This window comes from Alexandromys fortis, unplaced genomic scaffold (assembly GCF_014885135.2).
Source record: "Alexandromys fortis isolate MF-2015 unplaced genomic scaffold, M_Fortis_MF-2015_v1.1 scaffold_13, whole genome shotgun sequence".
In the NCBI taxonomy this organism is placed as follows: Eukaryota; Metazoa; Chordata; class Mammalia; order Rodentia; family Cricetidae; genus Alexandromys; species Alexandromys fortis.
In genome coordinates, this window is record NW_026067908.1 from 9354743 (window position 1) to 9376557 (window position 21815).

The 21815-nt window shown below is 44.0% G+C and overlaps 1 protein-coding gene across 2 annotated transcripts; it reads right to left on the reverse strand.

Annotated features, from left to right (window-relative positions):
• Nucleotides 1–256: 256 nt before the first annotated feature.
• On the reverse strand, nucleotides 257–21513 carry Dynlt5 (dynein light chain Tctex-type family member 5). 2 transcript variants are annotated; one of them, XM_050136083.1, is made up of 5 exons: nucleotides 21265–21513; nucleotides 19594–19730; nucleotides 8929–9020; nucleotides 2387–2511; nucleotides 257–697 (listed from the first exon to the last, which is right to left on the reverse strand). In XM_050136083.1, the coding sequence occupies exons 2-5, from the start codon at nucleotides 19707–19709 to the stop codon at nucleotides 494–496; spliced, it is 537 nt and encodes a 178-aa protein (XP_049992040.1). In that variant the 5' UTR covers nucleotides 19710–19730; nucleotides 21265–21513; the 3' UTR covers nucleotides 257–493. The 2 variants fall into 2 exon arrangements, with proteins under 2 accessions (XP_049992040.1, XP_049992041.1); XM_050136084.1 differs by lacking the exons at nucleotides 19594–19730; nucleotides 21265–21513 and adding an exon at nucleotides 13301–13401.
• Nucleotides 21514–21815: the final 302 nt, after the last annotated feature.

Genomic DNA, 21815 nt, shown 5'->3' on the forward strand with positions numbered 1-21815 from the left:
GGTACATGTAACCGTAATTGCAGTTAATGAACGCTGCTCAATTTATTAAATGTAAAATGAAAACCATATTATTTTATATGCAGTACTGAAGTATATTAATATTCATCATTTTTTTGTGTGCCATGTTAAATTATCCTGTCCTATATGATATATACCCAGAATGTCACCATATATTTCTAGAAATTTATCAAAAAAGCAATCTAGAGAATTCTATCTCTCCAACTAAAAGAGAAGTCAAAAGAATTAGTAGCCAAAGTAATAGTCAACATCCATGTTTATGTGAACCACACTCAACTGCGGTTTTGGAGAAACAAGGTTCTTTCTTGGGCTGCCCTCCCCTCACCAGTCCTCGCAGGAGTGATGGAAGCTTCCAGCTGTTTCAGTTGTTCATCTTGTTTCCTTCTCACAGGTGTTGCTAGCAGAACTTTCGTGGAGAGAGACTGACAGCCTGCTTCACGATTTGAAAACACCAGGAATGCAAGCCTCGTGTCGGTCACTCAAAGTAAACCGCATAGACATTTGCCAGAGCAAAGAGAGTAGAATTTCTGAGTGCGTAGGATGAAACGGTATCACTTTTAGGATTCCAGAGGCATCTGCTGCCGATAAGGATGCTCTGACCATCTTGTTGTCCTATGTAAACGGTCACAATTAGTTTATACCGGGGAATCATCAATTCTTTGACCTTGGCTTTAATAACCTAGAAATTGTTTAAAAAGAAAGAAAGAAAGAAAGGAAGGAAGAAAGAAAGAAAGAAAGAAAGAAAGAAAGAAAAAGAAAAAAGAAGAAAGAAGAAAAGGGGGTGTTTAGTCACATAAACTTTCAAAATTGTTTAACATAAAAGGATACTTTGGGAAGGATGGAGGGGACCAAGAGGAGGAAGGCAAGGAGGACGGGGAGCACGATGGGAGAGGGGAGTGTGATGACACACGTGTGTGAAAAAGCCATAATGACGCTCATCACTTTGTAGGTAGGCTAACTTTAAAAACGTGAAAGAAACATTGTTTAAAGCAAACAGCATGGTGCATTGTAGACACTTTCCATATCTCACAGAACCGTAAGTTAACTTTCTTTCAAGTACCGTCCTCATGGGACCAGGAAGTCAGAAACAAAATGACAACATTAGTGATAAGCTGACCTTTTCTGAGATATACAGGAAGCTAGGCATCCGTTGAACTGAATTCAAGGGACTGTCACATGCTTTTAGTATAGATACTAAAAGATGGCCTCTCTTTAAGGAACGTTGTAACCAGGGTTACTTTGTGTTTTCAGATCTAGTGAGGGAAACATACTGTGAAATCTCCTGTAACATAACTGAATTGAGCATTTTTATAACCAGAGTTTGTTATAAAAACGGAAGCAGAAGAAACTATCATAAAATGCACTGTAGTTGATAAAACTAGAAATATAGTTAAAGACCACAATATGTATAATTGATAGCATTCAAAGAAGTTGCTGTGGCAAGGAGACACCGTTGTAAACATGTGTATTTTCCAAAAATAAGTTCTAAAAGTGAGATGGTTTTTGGTTGAGGTGAGGGCTCAATGGTGAAGCACTTGTACAAGTATAAGGACCTGAGTTCAAGTCCCCAAGACCCAAGCGAAATTCAGGTATAGCAGTGGGCATTGAGGATTACAGCATAGCTACAGGGACATGGGGGCAGAGACAGGACCATCCTGGCTGACTCGTCTTATGCTGTGCTGAACAACAGAAAGGCCTTTTCTCAAACAAGGTGGGAAGTGAAGACTTACACCCAAGATTGTCCTCTGAGCTCTCTGTGTGCAGTGACATGTCCATGCCCAAAGTCACACAGGCAAACATGCACACATACCATACATACACATCATACAAACATACAGGATGATTTTTTATTTTTAAGTGGCATGGAGCTGGAGAGATGGCTCTGCAGTTAAGAGCACTTTCTGCTCTTGCAGTTTGGTTCCCAGCACTCATACCAGGCAGTTCTAACTGCTTGTAGCTTCAGCTCTAGGAGATCTGAAGCCCTCTTCTGTCCCTTCAACCTTTGCACACACACACACACCTCTCTCTCCCTCTCTCTCTCTCTCTCTCTCTCTCTCTCTCTCTCTCTCTCTCTCCCTGTCTTTCTCTTAAACACACACACAAATAAATTAAAATACAATTTAAAAAAAAACAAGTGAAACAGTTTTGTACAGCAATAAATTTGCTACAAATTTCATACATAATGATGGTTTTAGACAAAAGCTTACCACATACACATGTACCTATTTGCATATGTAGTGTGTGATCTAATACCTATTTTCATAAAATCGAAGTATACCATTTGACTGATCTCAAATCCAATCCCTTCAGCACAAAGAAGAAAGGAAATACTGTGGTTCTAGCGAACACTGGGCCAAGTTCACTGTACCTCCGAAACTGTCTTAGTCATCTGTCTGCAGAACTCTGGGTCATATTCTGCTTCTTGTAGGTAGGCAGTTAGTACATCTTTCAAAATGCAATTGACAGCGGCCACAGGAAAATGCCTGGTGGGACCTGGACATAGACATGGAATTTCTTTAGAAGTCATTTCTAACCATATCCATCTACCCGATGGGTTCACAAAAGAATACTGAAACACGAAGGCCTTTAGTAACCTGGGTGAAGTCCAGCTAAGGAGGTTAGAGGTCTGAATTCAGGCCAGGCTTTTCTGAGAGACTGAGGGGATAGTGAGCTCTGAATTTACCAGGTCCCCTAAGGAGTGCGCAGTAAGTTCTGTTGCGCCTCACACCGCAAGCTCTTCCTCATCAATTGCCAGTGCTGGTGGCTGCTTACTTCAAAGCCTCAACACCTTCTAACCAGCCCCTAAGTGTTTACACCTCACCCACATCGCTCTGGTCCATCATCCACAGCCAGAGAACTTGCTTGGAAAAACCCAGATCTTAAGATGACATTTTCCTTATGGGGTCTACAGTTGTGTGCCTCCTGGTCCCATGCCCTTGTTCCAGCCCCCATAGCTCCCCATGTGCATGCTGTTCCCGCCTAGTGGGCTCCATCTGTCATGGAGAGATGCTCATGTGTCTTTACCCTCGTCCATTCTTCCAAATGGACCACCATCCCCCATCTGCTCAGTTAAGAAATAGCTGGTTTCTCACCAGAGGTACCAAACATCTCTCATTTATTCCAGACACACGGGTCGCCTGGATCCTAATCCTCCTGAAAGCAGGTAAGGCATACCTGCAATTCTCTCGAAGGGAAACAGGCCAGATCGGGGCCAGGGAGATGGCTTAGAAGGTGTGGTGCTTGCGGACAAGTCTGACGGTTTGAGTTTAATCTCTGAGACTCACAAGGTGGAAAGAAAGAACCTACTTCCAAACGTCTGCTGGCCTCCCCACGTGACTACCTGCCACACGGTTGTGTGTTTGTGTACATAAATATATACACAGGAATCGATGTAATAAAAATAATAAACTGTTCAAAAATTTAAAAGAAATGTAAGCAAGACAGGATTTATCCCCCTGAGAGTCTAACTCAATACTTAGGGATAATTTTTAGTTTTAGTGGACGTAAACATTTTCTAGATAATAATCACTGCACAAATAACGGTTACTATTTGATGACCACATTCTCTGTGTCAGGGACTGTGACAAGCATGGGTTAACCGTATGACATCTTCCAGAGCTCTTTGAAGGGACTCTCACAGTTATATCTGTCCCGCAGATGGGAAAATAGAGGTGGAAGCCCAGAATCCCAGAGGCACAGAACTAGGAATGAATGCCCAGATTTATCGGGGTTTAAAATTTATATTCGCAACCACATTTCAGCCATATTCGGATCAAAGCTTCGGATAAGTGAGTTTCACCCTGGTGTTCCAGGAATTACGTAGATTATCCTTCTGGTTTCTGCCCAGACAACTACGTGACATACATATGTGCTCTGGCTTGGTAGGTAGAGCCTGGATTATTGTTGATAATAAGGCTGGATTATTGTTGATAATAAGGAGGAAGAGTTTGAATCAAGAACGCTATCCAATCCTCTTTTAGTAGTTAACATTATTTGTTGGTATTTATTCATGTTCCTATGTCAGGAAACATAAGGGGAAAAGGTATACCAGAGTTAGGACAATTCCAAATGAATTTAATGAAGGTTCTCTTCTGGGACATCTGAGAGAGACAGGGAAGTCACAAGCGATAGGGTCATTCTTCTCTACTAGTGGAAACATGCTACCCCAGGCCTGAGCAATCCAGCAGGGAGCTCAGATTAGATCCCCAGGAGGGTTGTGTGGAGACGACTCCCTTAAGAGCACTACGTCCCTTGGCTGAGAGTTGTAAGCAGTCTGAGATGAGGCACCAGGGAGGTAAATCCCCAGGTCTCACACGGCTTTCATTCCTCCTGAAGTTCCTTGGCTTTACTCGAGAGAAGTCTAGGGCTACGACTATAGTCCATTGAGGTCAGTCTCCTGAGGCTCATTAAAGAGAACGTTTATTTTGATGATATAAGAATTGTTTAGTTCAATTTAATTCAGGCAGGAAAGCCAGACATGGTGGTGCATGCCTTTAATCCCAGCACCTAGGAGGCAGAGGCAGGCAGATCTCTGTGAGTTTGCAGTCAGCCTGGTCTACAAGAGCTAGTTCCAGGACAGGCAACAAAGTTACACAGAGAAACCTTGTCTTGAAAAACCAAAAAAAAAAAAAAAAAAAAAAAAAAAAAAAAAAAAAAAAAAGAAAAGAAAGAAAAGAATTGTAGCCCTAATCCGCACAAAATTAAATGGATTATGTCATCCAGAGAGATACCCCATCCTTCCTTTTTCATTCCCACGCCTCCTGCCAAGCACTCATCTCATATGATCTTCCTTGACCAGTATTATTCCCAGGGAACCTGCGCTGCCTTGCATTAACCTACCTGTCCTCACTGCTGCATTCAGAAAATAGAAAATTCTTCGAATGCAGATATATTGGTCAGCACAGTGCCCCCCCCCCCAATGGAAGCAGCATCTGCCCCTCTAAATGCATCCTCTCCCCCTTGTAGTCATGGAGCAGGAAGCTCTATCACTGCCACCTGTGAGCCCAAGTGCGGAGCATAGGTGATTGGCTCGGGGTTGACAGAGCTGTAGGCCTGGCCAAAGCACTTTCTTAAACGTTTTATTTCATAGCAGAGGTAGGCGTAAAAACAAACCAGCGTCTTGCTTGTAGCAAAGCGATGATTTCTAACCTCTAGGAACCGCCATAGGGCACCTCCAGGCTGGAAGGAAGGCAACAGTGGGAGAAGGAAGTTGGCACGCATCAGCCAAAGAAAGAGCATCTGTGATGCTCTCAGGGGCTGCTGCACCAAGTCCTTTCTGAGCACGGCACATCCTTTTAGCTCACAAACACGATTCCACCTTTAAGACCATTTTTCTACACAGTAACGAAAACTCATTCTTTATAACCTAATGGTCTTTTCCCTTTATGTCCAGAATCCTCTGTCACTGTGCTCAGATGGAGCCCCTGACACACAAAGGGACAGAGCAAGACAAATGCCCCAAGCTACTTTCAGTGAGAATGAATGCAATCAACAAACCCTGTCCTCTTCATTTTGAGGCAATTTTTTCCCTTGAGGAAAAGGTTTTAGATTTCAAAAGATCTAAAAAAAGAGAACATAACTTAAAAAATAAACAAACAAACAACAAAAAAACTAGATTCAAGGGAGAATAACGAAAGCAACAGACTGCCCCACAACTTCCCCCAACTGGGATAACAAGAATTACTCTAAGTTTGGCGTGGGTGGCACAAGCCTGTCATCCCATACTTGGGAGGTACAGGCTGGAGAATCAGGACTTTGAGGTGCCCTTGGTAATGGAGTGAGTCTGAGGCCAGCCTGAGCTATCTCAGACCAAAACAAAACCAAGAGTTACTTTACATTATCTTGTGCTAGGACTTAAGGAGATAAAAGAGATTTCAAATAGCTAGGACAGGGCATACCAAGTCATAAAGCACTGCTTAGGTAGTGGTTGAGGTTGTTGTTTCCTGAATGAGGTAAAAGAGGATTTGTCAGGACGTGAAGGCTGGAAGATGGCAGAGGATATAAGAAGGAGACTTGATGGCCCTACACAGGAAGGACCCTGAGAGATTAACAGGTTGCTGCAGAGAAAACTTGTTACCAGAGGTTTGAGAACCTCACAGAAGCTGAGCCCAAGAGTTTTTCTTTCCCTCTTTCTCTCCCTTCCTCTCTTCCTTCCTACTTCCCTCTCTCTCCCTCATTCTCACCCGCCTCCTCCTTCCCTCACCAATCAATATTTTCCATTATGTTGGCTTCATTTGCTGTCTCTGTGTGTGGTGGAAAAGTTGGCTACTGTGGCAAGTACTCTTCAGTGCCAACTTTCCTGGGTTTGGGCTCACCAGGTAAGCGCATCTCTAGACTTGTCTCTGAAGGTGTTCCCCGGAGGAGGTGAACAGAGGGAAGAAGATGGCCAGCTGAATGAATGGCACCATCCCATTGGCTACTGTCCCAGACTTAATAAAAAGGGGAACAGTAAAGATCCGCCAGAGCACCCGTAGTTACCTCTTTTTCTACCTGATCTGCCCAGATGTGAGCAAGCAGCCCCCTACTGCTTCCTCATCATGAACTGGACCCTTAAACCACGGGCCAACCAAACCCTTTCTTTCTTACAGTGTTTTCGTCCAGTATCCTGTCATAAAAAAGAAACTGAGAGCTCTTCATTGTGATACTCATAGTCGCCCCCTCTAAAAAATCTGCTATCTACTTTTAACCTGAGCACCTGCAAAAGCCGGGTACAAAACCTAGTCCATAATTTGTGGGAGTCACATTGAATCAAACAAGAGGTCTTCATGCTTAGCTTTCCCTGGGAAGGCCCTAGCCGTCCCTTTTAGCAACAGTTTTAGTGAATGGGAAGCAGACCATCATGTGATTTATGCACAAAGCAGCCAAGATCCCAGAATGTTTTGCTTAACTATCACCTTCCGGGGCATCCTTGAAACCTGCGTTCAAGCTCAGGTCAGCCGCTGCAGCCTGTGATTTTCTTCCACTCTCTCCTCTCTGCGGTTAGGGAGCAAAGGTAAGTGGTGCTTTCTCTAAGAAGCACAGCTTCCCTTTCCTATTCTTTTTTCCCCTCGTGGACTATATTCATGTTTTACTTCATTCATGACAGCTGTAATCATTTCCATAAAAGGACAAACACACCGTAACTTAAGATGTGTTTAGATGACGTGGACAATGATAGCGGTGGTGGTGACCTCTTAGCCACTGAGCCACCTCTCCAGCCTCGACGATGAAAGTCTTCTGCGCTAGATTAAATCCACTTTCCAAAGCAGCCAGTCCGCTCTACTAACAATTAAACTGTATTCCCAATTGTACTTTCTTTTGGGTTTATTTTGCCGTGAATCATACTCATGGGCCTTTAGTAAAGATCTTCTATCAATTTGATGGAGTTCTGGCCAGAAGAATGGGGCTAAGAGTGACAGCTGGTCACCTTTACTGGAAGGTCAGCACTTCTGAAACTTTTGTTTGGCTGAAGAAGTTGTATAACAAACAAAAACAAAAAACCCAAACAAACAAAAAAAATCAAAGAAATATAGGCATTTCCATTTAAACTGCTTTACTTTGTTGCAAAGGCATTCCAGACTTTTCTTCAGCACACAGTGACTCAAAGTCACAGACTACCGTGATTAAGAACCTCTGGTTGATAAACCAGGCGATGGTGGACCACACCTTTAGTCCCAACACTCAGGAGGCAGAGATATAGTTCCCCGAGTCTGAGGACACCCTGGTCTATAGGACAAGTTCCAGGACAGCCAGAGATAAACAGAGAAAACCCATCTCATAAAACCAAACCAAACCAAACCAAACACCTCCCAAAACAAAACAAAAGATAGAAGCTTTAGTTGCAAGTTGGAGAAAACTTGATCCAAACTCAGGTTGCTGACTGAAAGGGCTAAGGGCCAGTATTTGGAGTTAGGTACGCCACTAAAGTGATCTGGATGGTAGGAACATTTACTGTCCACCGCGAGCAGTGTGAAATACTACCGGATTAATGCTGGAGCCTGCAGAATTGGAGTGGGGGTGTCAGCCAGCACAACGACATTGCCATCGTGTAGATGCATCTAAAGTTACAGAGTGTTTGTCCTCCTTTTGTCTAAGTAATTACAGCTTCTCAAAATGAACTAAGAGTGTGGCCGAGGAGAGGGATGAAAGGGACAGCTGAGTTACTCACTCCGATAGTATTGGAACTATTGAAGAAAACTGGCTATAAAGCCTAGCCGGGTAGAGTGATGGGTTATAATTTTCCTGGGGCTACCAGGCCACAGGTGGAATTACCCTGGCCCACAGAGTCCTTTCTTGCTCCTTGGTAAGTCTCTATGGAATTTATGCAGGGCGGTAATTATGTATGAATTCAGATAATCACAGGCAGACACACCCTTAAAGCAAACAAGTAGGTCTGTGAAGAAACGAGAGTGGGAAAAGACACTTGTTGGGGACTCCACCTGGGAGCATAGGGCAGCTGTGACAATCTTGGTTTTCAAAGACCCCAAACCTCAATGGCAGTAGATAAACATCTCCGTCAACAGGGGACCACAGTCGTCTGCCTCTGCACGGAGGTATTTCTTATCCTCCACAGTCAACAACATCGGTTGGTTTTGAAGGATAAACATCAGCGTACATCACTTTCATACTCACGTGCGTATTCCATCCGGGAATACTCAGTGAGCTTGAACTGAATCGTATATTATTCTATTATATACATTTATGGCATTCAGAGATTCATTTGAGGTTTAGGAAAGCCCACTTTTTGTTTTCGATTCTGTTTTGAATCTTACAGAAAGTGTTGCTTCGATTTTAGAAAGCAAGACTGTAACTCTAATGTACCACCAACTCTCTCAAATTAAGGTCACTTATCTAGGCCTGAAGACCTATACCAGACTCCGGCTAAAGTGGCATAGGCCACTGAATTAGAAGTTTAGCACATGAACAGCACACCTAGCTGGTAGGTGTTTTCCATGCGAACTGTGAGGCGAGAGGCTTCATCACGCGGGCTGGGCTCATCCACGTGAGACACGGTGCTGACGGAACTGAAAGCAAAGGGGAAACAGTAGTTAGCATCATCTCAATGCTAACAAGACATAATATTGATTTAAAGGTGTATGCTTCCATATAAGAAATTCGCTGAAAGTTCCCAGTAAAGCCTACAGAAATAGCCCGATGACATATTTAAAGTCGGAACCACATTAGAGATGGGAACACTAAAATGTAGAGAAGTTACTGGGATGGAGTCTCAGGGTCATGGTGGCGTCTGGAGCAGGTGCTCCTGGGCTGATTTGTGTCTTTGGAGTAAGCGGAGTGAGTGTTCTAAATGCCATCGCCAGTGGAGTCCCTAACAAAGACTCAAAAGCCTATCCCACAGTAAACACAGCTCACAAATGGCACTTGGGGGTATAAAGAGCAGCTTACAGTGTTGGGAAACAAATCCCTACAGACAAAGGGTATTATACAAAGCTCATTGTGATACGTTCCACCAAATCCCGTCAGAATAAAAAAGAAATGGGAAACTCAGCTATCTATATGGTGAGAGAAACCACAAGTCACCCAAACTGTAAGAGTCAGTCAGTGTCAGCCGCCTTTTCAGTGTGAAGAATGGATCTCCAGGGCAATTTGAGCTGATCCAGGTGCTGAGTGAGAAACCCAAGCAAGGAAGAGCCCCCCAATGGGCACTGTGTAATTCAACCTAGCTCAGAGAAAACCAAGTGGGACTAACGAACCTACAGCGCTCTACCCCAAATTCCCTCCACCTGTGAAGATGGGGGTTAAGACAGGTGCCATTTCAAAGGCAATGATAGGCCCCTTCTGCCTCTCTGCCCCTCCGCTCTGTGTGCCTGTGTGCATGCGCGCATGTACACTTGTATCTGTGGGTGTGAATGTGGGTTCAGAGTGACTGTTTCTCTAAGTCAAGGCTATATTTTGGCTCTCATTGAATAAGAAAGAGTTATTTGGGTTTTTGTTTGTTTTTTTGAGATAGGGTCTCACCAAGTAGCCCTGGCTGGCCTTGAACTATGTAGACTAGGCTGCTTTTAAGCTCACAGAGAGTTAGGGTTAAAAGCGTGCAAACACCATGCCCCGCTTATTAGTTTTTAATTATTGGGTTTTTCTTTTTCTGCCTGTGAGAAGTTTAAAGTGCTTAGTTTGCAGATGTTTGGAACTAGTGAAATCTATGAACTGACATTTCAAAGAAATCACACTTAAGTCTATTTTGAAAAATCGTTCAGTACAGTACGGTTTATGGGACAAATTAAAGCTCACTCACCAAGTCCAAGAACATGCTGACATTTTGGCTGCCTTTGTCACAATGCATCTTTGTGGTGGCAATCCCGTTTTCTTCCTTCTAACACCTGCTTTTTTTTTTTTTTTTTTTTTTTTTTTCCTGCAGCCGTTTAAAGTAGCAACCAACCTGTTAGGCCATTGTGGTTACAGGTGCTGCTGTGGGCAGGCCCAAAGATGACAGGCAGCCTCTGCCTGAGAAACACACCCCTGCGGCATAAGCTTGGGATTTGGTAGTAAGTCTGCGTGCCCAGGATTGTGCATGCTGCTTTCGATCTGGCAACACAACCCCTGGCAGCGATTTCATTTCCTCTTTCGGTGTCCTCTGATACTGTAGAGAGGTCACCGTCCTGTCCATTTTAGAGAGAAAAGAAGGGAGGCCGAGGGCTTACTGTCACACTCGTAGAAAAGGCAGACTTCGATTTCAAACCTTCCATTTATCGTCCAGTAGAAAATTCTAATGTGTGATTACCCCAGACGAGAAAGGGGCGGGAACCTACTGGGGCTAATGAACGGCTGCAGTTCAGATATGTGTGTGTGTGTGTGTGTGTGTGTGTGTGTGTGCACATAGCACGCAGGAAGCCTCGGCTGAGGCTCCTCTGTCTTCTACAAGGGTCACATTAAAAATTCCCAGGAAACAGAGCTGATGCACAGCTCAAATTCGTGGGGTTTAAGGTTCAAAGGGAACCATCATCCCCATCATCGTTTGTCTCCGTGTTACTAAAGACTAGTCATCTGTGCACTTTGTGTTATTGCCATGAAGATGGTGTCTACTGGGCAGCTCACAAAACCCAAGGGCTGAAGTCTGACGTATAGTTTGCAAGTTTTACAGCCTGGTCTGTTTTTGAATTATTGAAGATGGTTTTTGTTTGTTTTGGACGTGTGTGTGTGTGTGTGTGTGTGTGTGTGTGATGAGTGTGTGTGCGTATGAGTAATGTGTGTATGTGCAAGTGTACACAGAAGCATGTAGAAGCCTGAGGTTGATATCTAGCGTCTTCCTTGATCCTCTCCCCCTTACTTATTTAGGCAGGCTCTCTTGTTGAACCCCGAGCTTCCTGACTCGTCTAGTTTGGTTAGGTAGCTTGCTGTGGGGGTCTCCTGTCTTTGTCCTCCCTGCCAGTCCCCTGGTATTACAAGATAGTCCTCATGTCCACCCAGCTTTTATGGGTTCTGAGAATCCAAACCCCAGTCCTTAGGTACGTGTGGTGAGGGCTCTACCTGCTGGGCTTCTCCCAAGCCCCCAGGGTCTTTGTCTTTGCAGTCATCATGTAAATGCTGTATGCACATTGTAAAACATGGAAAGCACATGAAAAGGGGGAGAGTAAAATTTCATGTTACTAACTCCAGTGCTTGGATAAACACTTATGTTAAAAAAGTTCTTGGGTATATGATGTTACATATGTGATCTTTTTCTTTCTTCTTCTTTCTTTTCTTTCGTTCCTTTCTTCTTTCTTTCTTCTTTCTTTCTTTCCCCTTTCTTTCTTTCTTTCTTTCTTTCTTTCTTTCTTTCTTTCTTTCTTTCTTTCTTTCTTTCTTTCTTTCTTTCTTTCTCTTTCTCTTTTGCTTGCAACTGTATCCTAGACCATTTCCATCCTCAGTAGTAAATATGCAGCCATATTTTATTTTATTTTTTATTTTTTGTTTTTTCGAGACAGGGTTTCTCTGTAGCTTTGGTGCCTGTCCTGGAACTAGCTCTTGTAGACCAGACTGCCTCGAACTCCCAGAGATCTGTCTGTCTCTGCCTCCCGAGTGCTGGGATTAAAGGTGTGCGCCACCACTGCCCGGCTTGCAGCCATATTTTAAATATCAACTTAATATACAAACGTTTTGCTTAACCATTACTTCTCAGGCCATTTAAGTTGTTCCCAATATCCCATTACTGTAAGGGAATCTATAATTATCATGTGGCAGGGACTGCCATTTTCTTTTAAGCATTGTTCCTCTCCTTTCTGGGTACCAGAGCCCTAAACTGTGGGAAGATTTCTGTCTAAATGAAAAGCAAATCCTCAGTCCCTTTCTGTGCTGCTGGGGCTCTGTGGCTTGAGAACCACTGTGAAGAACTGCAACTGTCTGGGTAGAAATTTGAGAAAGATTTCTCAAAACAACATCAGAACTCCAAATCAACACATTTTGAGTTAACCAATAGGAGTCTATCTTCAATTTCTCTTGTTACTAAATTGTGTTTGGTGGTAGGGTCACAGCAGCTTCTTGACCTTGTAGATTGTGGATCAGAGCAATGGGAGCCTGGATCTCTAAACTGCCCCACTGGGCTTCTTTTCTATAGGAAAACATGTACATCTAGTTTGTTAGGGCACTGCTTTGTATTCGTTTTTAAACGAATTACCAGAGACATTAGATGTAACAGATACAGTCTCTCGTTAAACAGAGTCTATTGCACAAGGCAGGAAGCTGTGTGAAAGAGAACTTGCAGTCATTTTTTGCTAAGGCCATAAAGCCTTGAGAAGATTGTAGGTGTTTTACTGGAAGCCTGGATATTTTGGCTACACAGAGGAAAAGGTTTGGGGAACCTATTGCTTTCTACATCTTCAGACTGACCACGTCTCCAGTGGACTACACTTTCGTGAAGCATTTTAAGAAACTTTATTATTATTTGAAAGTATGTCTGTGTGTCTCTGTGCATGTGTGTGTCTGTTGGTCTGTGCATCTGTGTGTGTGTGTGTGAGTCTGTGTGTGTGGTCTGTGCATCTGTGCGCACGTGTGTGTGTGTGTGTGTGTGTGTGTGTCTGTCTGTCTGTCTGTCTGTGGGCTCTTCTGGTAGACCAGTACATGATCTTAACCACTGAGTCATTTCTCCAGCCTGAATTCTTATTTTTGGACACTATTTTTATATTTGTTTTCCAGTATGAAGATTGTAGTGGCTTGAATGAGAATGTCCCTTGTAGCCTCAGGCATTTGAACTCTTGGTTCCCCAGTTGGTAGCTAGTACTGTTCGAGAGAAGTTAAGGAGATACAGCCTTGGTAGAGAAAGTATGTCACTGGTGATGAACTCTGCGAACGTAAGGCCACACATACTCACGCTTTGTCCTCTCTGTTTTGTCCTTGTGGTTCACGAGGTGAGCTCTTAGCACTCTGCTCTAGCTGCCACGCCTCCTGCTTCCTGCTATGCCTTTCTGCCATGATGGGCACTTATTCCTCTGGAACCATAAGCTCAAATAAACCCTTCATTCTGTAAGAGGCCTTGATGATGGGGTTTATCAGAGCAACAGATAGGATAGGAGGCAGGGTCTCCCTGAAGCTAAGTTAGTACTTTATTCATGGTAAAGAATCAAGGGCTGATAGTTTGTACATCAGCGTGCGATGGGTTGGAAATGGAGAAAGGAAAGAGAATGAGGAAAATATTAAAACAATATATTCGGCACTTGAGTGGAGACTTGAGGAGGAGAATTAAATATCAACAATGCTTGCAGTGTGAGCAAGAACCATTAAACAGGGGCCGGAGTGATGCTTAGTGGTTAAAAGCATTGACCACTCTTCCAGAGGACCCAGCTTCAATTCGCAGCCCCCACATGGCAGCTCACCACGGTCTGTAACTCCGATACCCTCACACAGACATAATGCAGGCAAAACACCAATGCAAATAAAATAAATAAATCATTAAAAAATTAAACTAGAACGTGAGCTAGGTATATTTTTTCCCTTTCTTTCTTTCTTTCTTTCTTTCTTTCTTTCTTTCTTTCTTTCTTTCTATTTTTGTTTTATGGAGAATTGTTTTGTGTGGATGTATGTCTGTGAGCCATATGCATTCTTACTGCCCACACAGGCCAACAAAGAAGAGTGTTGGGTCATTTGGAACTGGAGTTACAGAGTGTAACTGTGAGCCGCCATGTGAGTACTGGGAATCAAACCTGGTCCTTTGAAAGAGCAGCCCCTGGTTCTTACCCACCAAATCGTCTTCCAGCCCTGTGGTAAGGTTTTAGAAATCAAAGAGCTCCTATATTTTAAAAGCAAGGAGCTGCCAATGTCCTTCTGGACATTGACACCAGCTTACACACGAGTGACAGATTCTGTGTTGATCGGCAGCTCCACTCAGGCTACTTGAATTGCTAAAGACAATCATGTGACTTGCTCATTAGTGCATTTAAACTTTCAATGGGAGGTGTAGACACAATCACTATATCGATTACATGTCCCAGCGACACAAGTGGATGAGGTCCAGTTCTGTGATTCAAATTCCCCGTGATAATCCTTCCTGACACACGGTCTCATTGCCCAGAGAATGCTACAGTCAATTTTATCTTATTAACAATAAATTAATCGAGACAGGATCTTGCTATGTAGTACTGATTGGCTTGGGATTTTCTAGGTGGACTAGATTGGCCTCCAATTCTCTGTGATCCTTACATCTTTGGTCCTCAAGTTCTGGCATCAGGCATGTGCTGATCTGATCTAAATCTGATCTAAAAATTGGAATTTCTGGCAGGAAAAGAGAAAAGATGTATGCCTTTGCATCAAAAATATTTTTTAATGAAAATGTGTAAAAATCCAGTCAGTGTTTGGAAGCGGATGGGCTACTTTTGAGGACAGAATCATAGACAGGTCTCTTGATGTAAGAACTGCAGTTGAGAACAAGTATACGCTTATGAGTTATTACTGGTGGAAACCCATGCCCCTCAACAGCGCCTTCAGGAAGGGGGGGAGCTTGTCATCAAAGTCATGTGCTGCCCCCCAGTGGAAAAACTTCACAGTGCACAGAGAACAGAAGGCTATAGGTTCTGTGTGCTTTTTAAAGCCTTTTAACACGAATTTGTTGCTACAATGTGCCAGAAAGAGTCCAGAGGGATGATAATACAAAAGAAAGTTAGACTCCTGTGCTCGAGAAGCATGATGTACAGAGTGATGTAAAGTACACACAGAAACTGCTTCACTGGGGACTAAGAACATCTATGGATTCTTTTTTTTTTCTTTTCTGATTATGTTCAAGACCAAAAGCAGGCCAATTCTTTTTCTAGCAACAGATGGTGTCTCTTGTTTGGAAACACAAATTTTGTGGAAATTATGCAGTTTTATGACATTTTATCCCATTTGGTCCATCTTTCTAGAAAGAGAAAGGTTATAGTGGAAACAGAAGTTGGAATTTTTCATAAATTAGAGAGATAAGAGAACAGCGGGGGTATAGTCTCATGGGATGTATTTTTCAAGACTAGGAGTGGTTTTGAAGGACAAAGACTACACCTACCTCCCGAACAAAGCCTAGCCCTGGCCAGATGGAAGGAAATCTGGAGTGGTGATGGACAGAACAGAACCACGGTGAGTGTAGGCAAAAGGCTAGGACTGGATCTTGAAGCTGAGGGCCAGTGCTCATCTGAGAGGAAGGGAGGTGATGGGCAAGGCCAGATGATGGAATTCTCCTGCAGGCCCTGGATGCGGCATGGTTTCAAAGCCACACTGCAGTCAGGAGCCAGGGGTGATTCTGGGAGCATCTGAGCCCTGGCTACCACACCTCACTGTGAAGTCATCAATGAGGGGTGTGGCCATCACAGATGTCCCACGCAGAGGAAACAATTGCTCTCCTCTCTTCTCTGTCTTCTTTCTTTCCTCTCCCTCCCTTTTCATCTTTGGAAGAGATGCAAACCGACTTTTAAGAAGGAGGCTAAAATAAAGCTTGCTTTTGTACTAAGCACTCAGAGAAACACTTTCTATGAGTTGTAAAGTCGTCGTACAAGTCACCCTGGACTTAATGTATGCACAGACTCGTGAGTCCAGTTTGTGTGAAAGCAAAAGGATGTACTTGTTCCAGAATTCATGTAGTGTAGTAGTAATGTTCACACACTGATCAAAATAGCTACTGAAGGACAGTTTTGTGCCCAGGTCTGTCTTTGAGATGTCCTACCAGGAGATACAAAAGGCAATTAAACTTCTTGTGTCTATAGAACTTACATTTTTTTTTATTTTACTTTATTATTGCTGCCCATATGATGTGTGTGCTGAGTAGCCAGGTCCATTTTTATTCTCACTTGCCTCAGCATTGTCCGACATCCTCTCTCTCAGTGTTTCGCTGTCAGGACAGGCACAGAAGAGCACCTTGTTCTCAGTTACACAGCTCTGGTTTCCCTTGTGCTCTGGGCATCTCTTCCTGCTCTCCTTGTGCCCTTTGAGCTTTCCTCTGGACACCGTCGTGTCCTTTGACTCTGTTTAATACTGGCTTCCTTTTTTTTTATTGTTAACACACAACTCTATATAAGCAAACTCTAACAGGCTACTAACTCTATTACTATGGAGTTTGTTAAAATATGACATTTTATTGAAGTTCTATTTATGAAAAACGTTTTAGTTTTCTTCTGGATTAGGTATTTATGGTGGGATTTCCTTTAAGATAATTTTCTGCTAGATGTGGAAGTGGATAACTATAATCCAAACACTCAGGAGGCTGAAGTGGATTAGGGATTCCAGGGAGCACGGGTGTGTGTGTGTGTGTGTGTGTGTGTGTGTGTGTGTGTGTGATGGACATCCTTCTAGAACAGAGAGGTTCTCCTGTGCTTCTTCTGTGTGCTTTATAGCTTTCCATTCTCCACCTTCCATCTGGAGTAAATCCGTGTAAGTGTAGAAGGTACCAGATCAGTTTCATCTCCCTCCTTGCAGTGAGAGAGTCTTCTCCTAAAACAACGTCAGACACAAGAACCCAAACCCTCAAACGTCCAAGGCCATGGTGATGCATGTCTCTTCTCTCAGAGCTAAGAAGGCAGAGAGGTGTGAGGATCACTGCAAATTTGAGGTCAGCCTGGTCCAAATAGTGACTTATAGGCTAGTCTGCCTTAAAGAAATCATTTATCATTTCCCCATTTATAAATTGGGGTAAAATAGAATCCTCTCTGTTTAATCCATAGTTTCCCACAAGAGGCACAGGGAGGCCATTGTGTTTCACTAAGAAACGTGACATTCCAGCTTTTCCATCTCTCTCTCTCTCTCTCTCTCTCTCTCTCTCTGTCTCTCTGTCTCTCTCTCTCTCCCTCTCTCTCTCTCTCTCTCTCTCTCTCTCTCTCTCTCTCTGACGAAGCTGTTTCTCAGCTTGATGCAGAAGGCTTTATGCCACATACTCCCCCTTTGGTTTTCTATCTTACAGCGTTTCCCCTCAGGGGTCAAAAGAAAGGATAGCCTGACCTCACTTCTGATGTGAAGGTTCGTGGGTTGTAATCTTAGAATAAATTCATTCCATGTAAAATTATTTGTCCACTGTCTGCCCAAGCAGGCTTTTACAAAGCCCATGGGGGCAATGCTTTCCAATTGGATCTTTCACTGATCTACCTAGCTGCTATGGAGCCATTCCCAAGTAACTCTCTGCTGGCTGGAACGACAGAGTTCTCTATGTTCGATTTTGCTACTTCTCTATGCCTGATGTGTGTGATACAACAGCAGACACATGCTAGAGGCTCACTGTATCCTGGATAAACAACTGAAGGAAGTCGATACAGTGTGGCTGACCTGCTAGGCTAGATAACGCCAACGCATTTTGGTGGAGAATGTGGGGGCCACACAGTTTTTGTTCCATGAATCATGGGAACTTAGGTTTGAGGCAAGAGAAACACTCTGTAGTTTCCAACATTCACCCAAACGTACAGTAGAACTGTACAGGGGCATTCATGTAAATCACACACAGATTGCCGCTTTCTGTGCAATGAAAATATTTGGCTAATCAACGTCTTTTTTTCTATTTGCTAACTCTAAGGTTTTAGAGTCTCAACTTACTTGAGCTGCCATTTCTTTATCTGAAAAGGAGGATGGTGCCCACACCTGTTTAGTAGAGGAGACACTGACAAACCTTTCTGGAAGAGGTCAAATAGCGGGAACTTTGGGGTTTGTGGGCCTTAAGCTTTTTGTTGCTGTAGCTTGTCTCTGTTGCTGTGGTCCCTAAGCCGCTGGAGACACTGCATGGAGGAGGCAAGCCACGATCTAAAAACTGGATTTATGGAGCATGGAGTTTGGGTTTCTACCAAGATTTGCATGCCACAAAACTGTGCTCCTTTAGATTTTGATTTTAGCTATGGAGGAAGCACTCCTAGATAGGAAGCCATACCCAGCCGTGTTTCAGACTGTACTTGGTCCTTGGCCATTGCTTCCCAGCCTCTGACAAAGCTTCAGATTCTTAAGTGGTCTCGATAAACAAGTAAACTGTATATAGGTGGCAATTATTTTTAAGCATATTGTAAAAAGAGCATGCAGCTGCCTTGGTGACTTGGGTCTGTAGCACCAGCAGCTTGGGTGATGGAGCAGGGTGTGGCATGTTTAAAGCTCGCTGTTGGAACAGAGAGGGCCCACGGCCATTCTGGACGACTGAGCAACCCTGTCTCAAACTAAAGCATAAAAGGAGGGCTGGGGTGTAGCTCAGTGGCAGATGCTGACCTAGGGTGCAAGAGGCTCTGGGGTTAGTCACCAGTGCCTGGCCCTCAGTAGACAGAGAGGGCTCACGGGAGAGCACAGCTGGGGATCAGAAGCAGGAACCGATCCCTGCAGCGCCCTTCCTTCTGACTCAGGCTGGTGCGAACAGAGGGAGATTGTGTTTGCAGCCTACGAACGTGTAGGCCTGAAAGGGGAATGGTACGTAACTATAGGTGTAAATGGAATCACTCTGGCGATCAAAAGCTTCAGTTTCCACATCCCGCATTCATTCTGGTCTGTTCTGCAAAGCGTTAGCACTTCCCAGCCACGGTGTTAACATGGGGGCGTCCTGGAAGTTGATTGACCACTGCCTCAGGTAATCTGTTTTGTCTTCTTGCCATGATGGCCCAAATGGAATGCCGTGGGAATATTAAAGATGGATTCATTTTTTTTTAGGAGTGCAAATGCTACAAAAGAGCCACAAAGTGTTTGTGACCTTTGACTCGCTAACTATACTGTTGAGAACCACGCAGAGAATTATTATACAGTGAAAACAGAAAAAAAAAAAGAAAAGAATTTGAAAATGTCCAATAGTTTGCAAGTGATTACCTGATCCTGATCACAAATCCATAAATATTATATGGCCATTTAAGAGGATGTGGACAAAGATTGAAAGCAGTACAACATTTGTATTAAATAGTTGCGTTGTATATGTACATACAATTACAAGATGGGCAAACTGTGAAGTTTTAAAATATTGAGGGGAAATTAAGGGACTTGTGAGGGCAGCTGGAGCAAGAGGAAGTTTTCAAAGCAGTAAACGTGCTGCTAGGATCCACGTAAGCCTCCTCCCCCACCTTAAATAACAGCACCGAAGACCAAGGGAACACTGTCTTGCCTGTACCCTCCCCATAACCACTTCCATTCCTAGGAATATGTTTTACCTGTTGGTAAACATTCCTCGGAGTCGGAGGCACCAGACACCCAGGTACTCACTGTTTAGAGCGCCAACGACTTTCCTTCTGTTGGGACTCATGATTACTTGGGGAGCACACACTCCCTCTTTTCTTCAGTGCAAGAAACATTTTCTCTTTAGCCAAGGCTGACATCATAACACGCTCTAGGAAAAAATACTGTGAAAAAAAAAAAAACAAAAGAAAGCTATGAAAATCATTTAGTTTCTGTAGCTCAACATCATCCCAGCTAGAGGACCCAGCTGCTAGTGTGACCCTTTTGGATGGGGATGGAGGTTTTCTGAGAGCAGGAATCTGCAGTGTAGGTGACTTTGTTGTGCCTATACAGCTGGGAATAGGATATTTTTTAAGCCACAGTGTACCTAATTCACACAAACAGACATTACTCTGTAGTCAGGATGCTTAACTGATGGATAGGGAGAGAGTTACCGCGGAAAGATGGGTGTCTGTAGAAAGATGCTGTCCTGTACCCCACGTCAATATTTTTATTACTGCTCTGCATCTGATCTTGATACACATTTCCGAGTTAAGCTTTGCCGTTTTCGCTGTGGAGGGAAATACGGTGCGCAGGTGTGTGCTTGGATGAAGTAGACAGACTGGAGAGGCATCACTGGGAGAACCCAGTTCTACAGAGAGTTGAGTGTAGGCTACCAGTTTGCTGTAAAACCTGGCCAGATCCTTCAGTGAAAAACCTCAACTTAAAAATAAAAATGTCTTAACAGACAGAGATCAATCATGGGCCTAAAACAGTCTCAGAAAGGAACTAGAGGTGAGTTAGCACGGCATTTTGGTAGCTGAGTCTCTGATGGTCAGAATTCTCCTTATTTCCTCATCAAAAAGCCAAAGCATTAGGGTGTCTTCATACACGTGCGCACTAATGAAGGCAGACACACAAGACGTGGACTTCTTGTTTTGTGGGAGCTTTTCTAGAAATCATAAGAAGTGCTGAGCGGTGGTGGCACACACCCTTAATCCTATCACTCGGGAGGTAGAGGCAGGTGGATATCTGTGAGTTCGAGGCCAACTGGTCTGCAGAGGGAGTTCCAGGATAGGCAACAAAGCTACAGAGAAACCCTGTCTTGAAAAACAAACAAACAAAAAGAAATCATAGGAAGAAATTCTCTAAAAAAAAAAAAAAAAAAAAAAAAAAAAAGATCCGGTTTACTGTAATTTGGGAGAGAGAAAAAAATGTTTGCCTTATGCCATGAATATGTCATCTATCTCATAAATATTCATAAACTTTAAATTCCACTATGAAGAGCCCACTGCGCGGCTCCCACCCCTTGAACAGCCTGAGCCCGTCTCTCTTTGGAGTATTTGCTTTGCTTAAAACGTGACTCCACTGATTCTTCCCTTCCAGAAGAACTAAGAACTGCACTCCTAACGGGAGTTAGGTGCCTTCCAGAGAATTAGCTAGTCTCAACTCTGCTGGCAGGCACACCCTCTCCAGAGAGACCCCAGAAGGAATTGAGAACTATCAGCGATGCAGCGAGTAGGGGAGACCGCTGACGACCAGCGCTTGGTAGATAAGTTGAGCATCACCCTTTGAAGCCAGACTTGGGATCACTTTTTCTGATTTTGTGGAACTGGGAGCAGAGATCGCAGTTATCCCACATAAGCTGCTCCCTTCCCAGCCTCCGCCTCCTTTCCTGAACCTTCTGCCACCCCCCCCCCCCCAAGCACCTGCACTGACCTGCTGTGCGCTGGGTGGCAGGCCGGACCGCCTGGACCTGGGAAGTCCTCAGTGGAGTTGCAGAAGCCGGGCTGCTGCTTAGTCTTGCAGTTCCCGTAGGAGCCCAGGCCCCGTCTCCAGGGTGACCTCCTCAAACACTGCCCAGGCCGCCCCTCCCCGGCTCGGCTCGGTGGGCCTTTGAGCCGCTCTTGACTAAGGCATCCCATTATCACTGTCTCCAGGGAGCCTTCCCAGCCCCGCCTTGTGGGATTGCCACGATCTGACTGTGAAGCTGCGTCCCCGGATGTCAGGGGCGCCAGTGGGAAATACCGAAGTTTTCCCGGACATAACATCGAGATATGAAGATACTTCTGACCCCCTCTCTCCCAGATGCTGACAGATGCTGCGCAGCGGCTCACTTTTATTTCGTTGCCCCAACAACTATGCCATGAAATGATTGCTCTCTCTTTACAGAATTAGTGACCCCAAAACTGATGTTAATCGGCACACCTGGGGTGTAAGGGAGCATAGGGTCTTTAAACCCTGCTGTTACAGGAGCAGGCTGCCCTCCC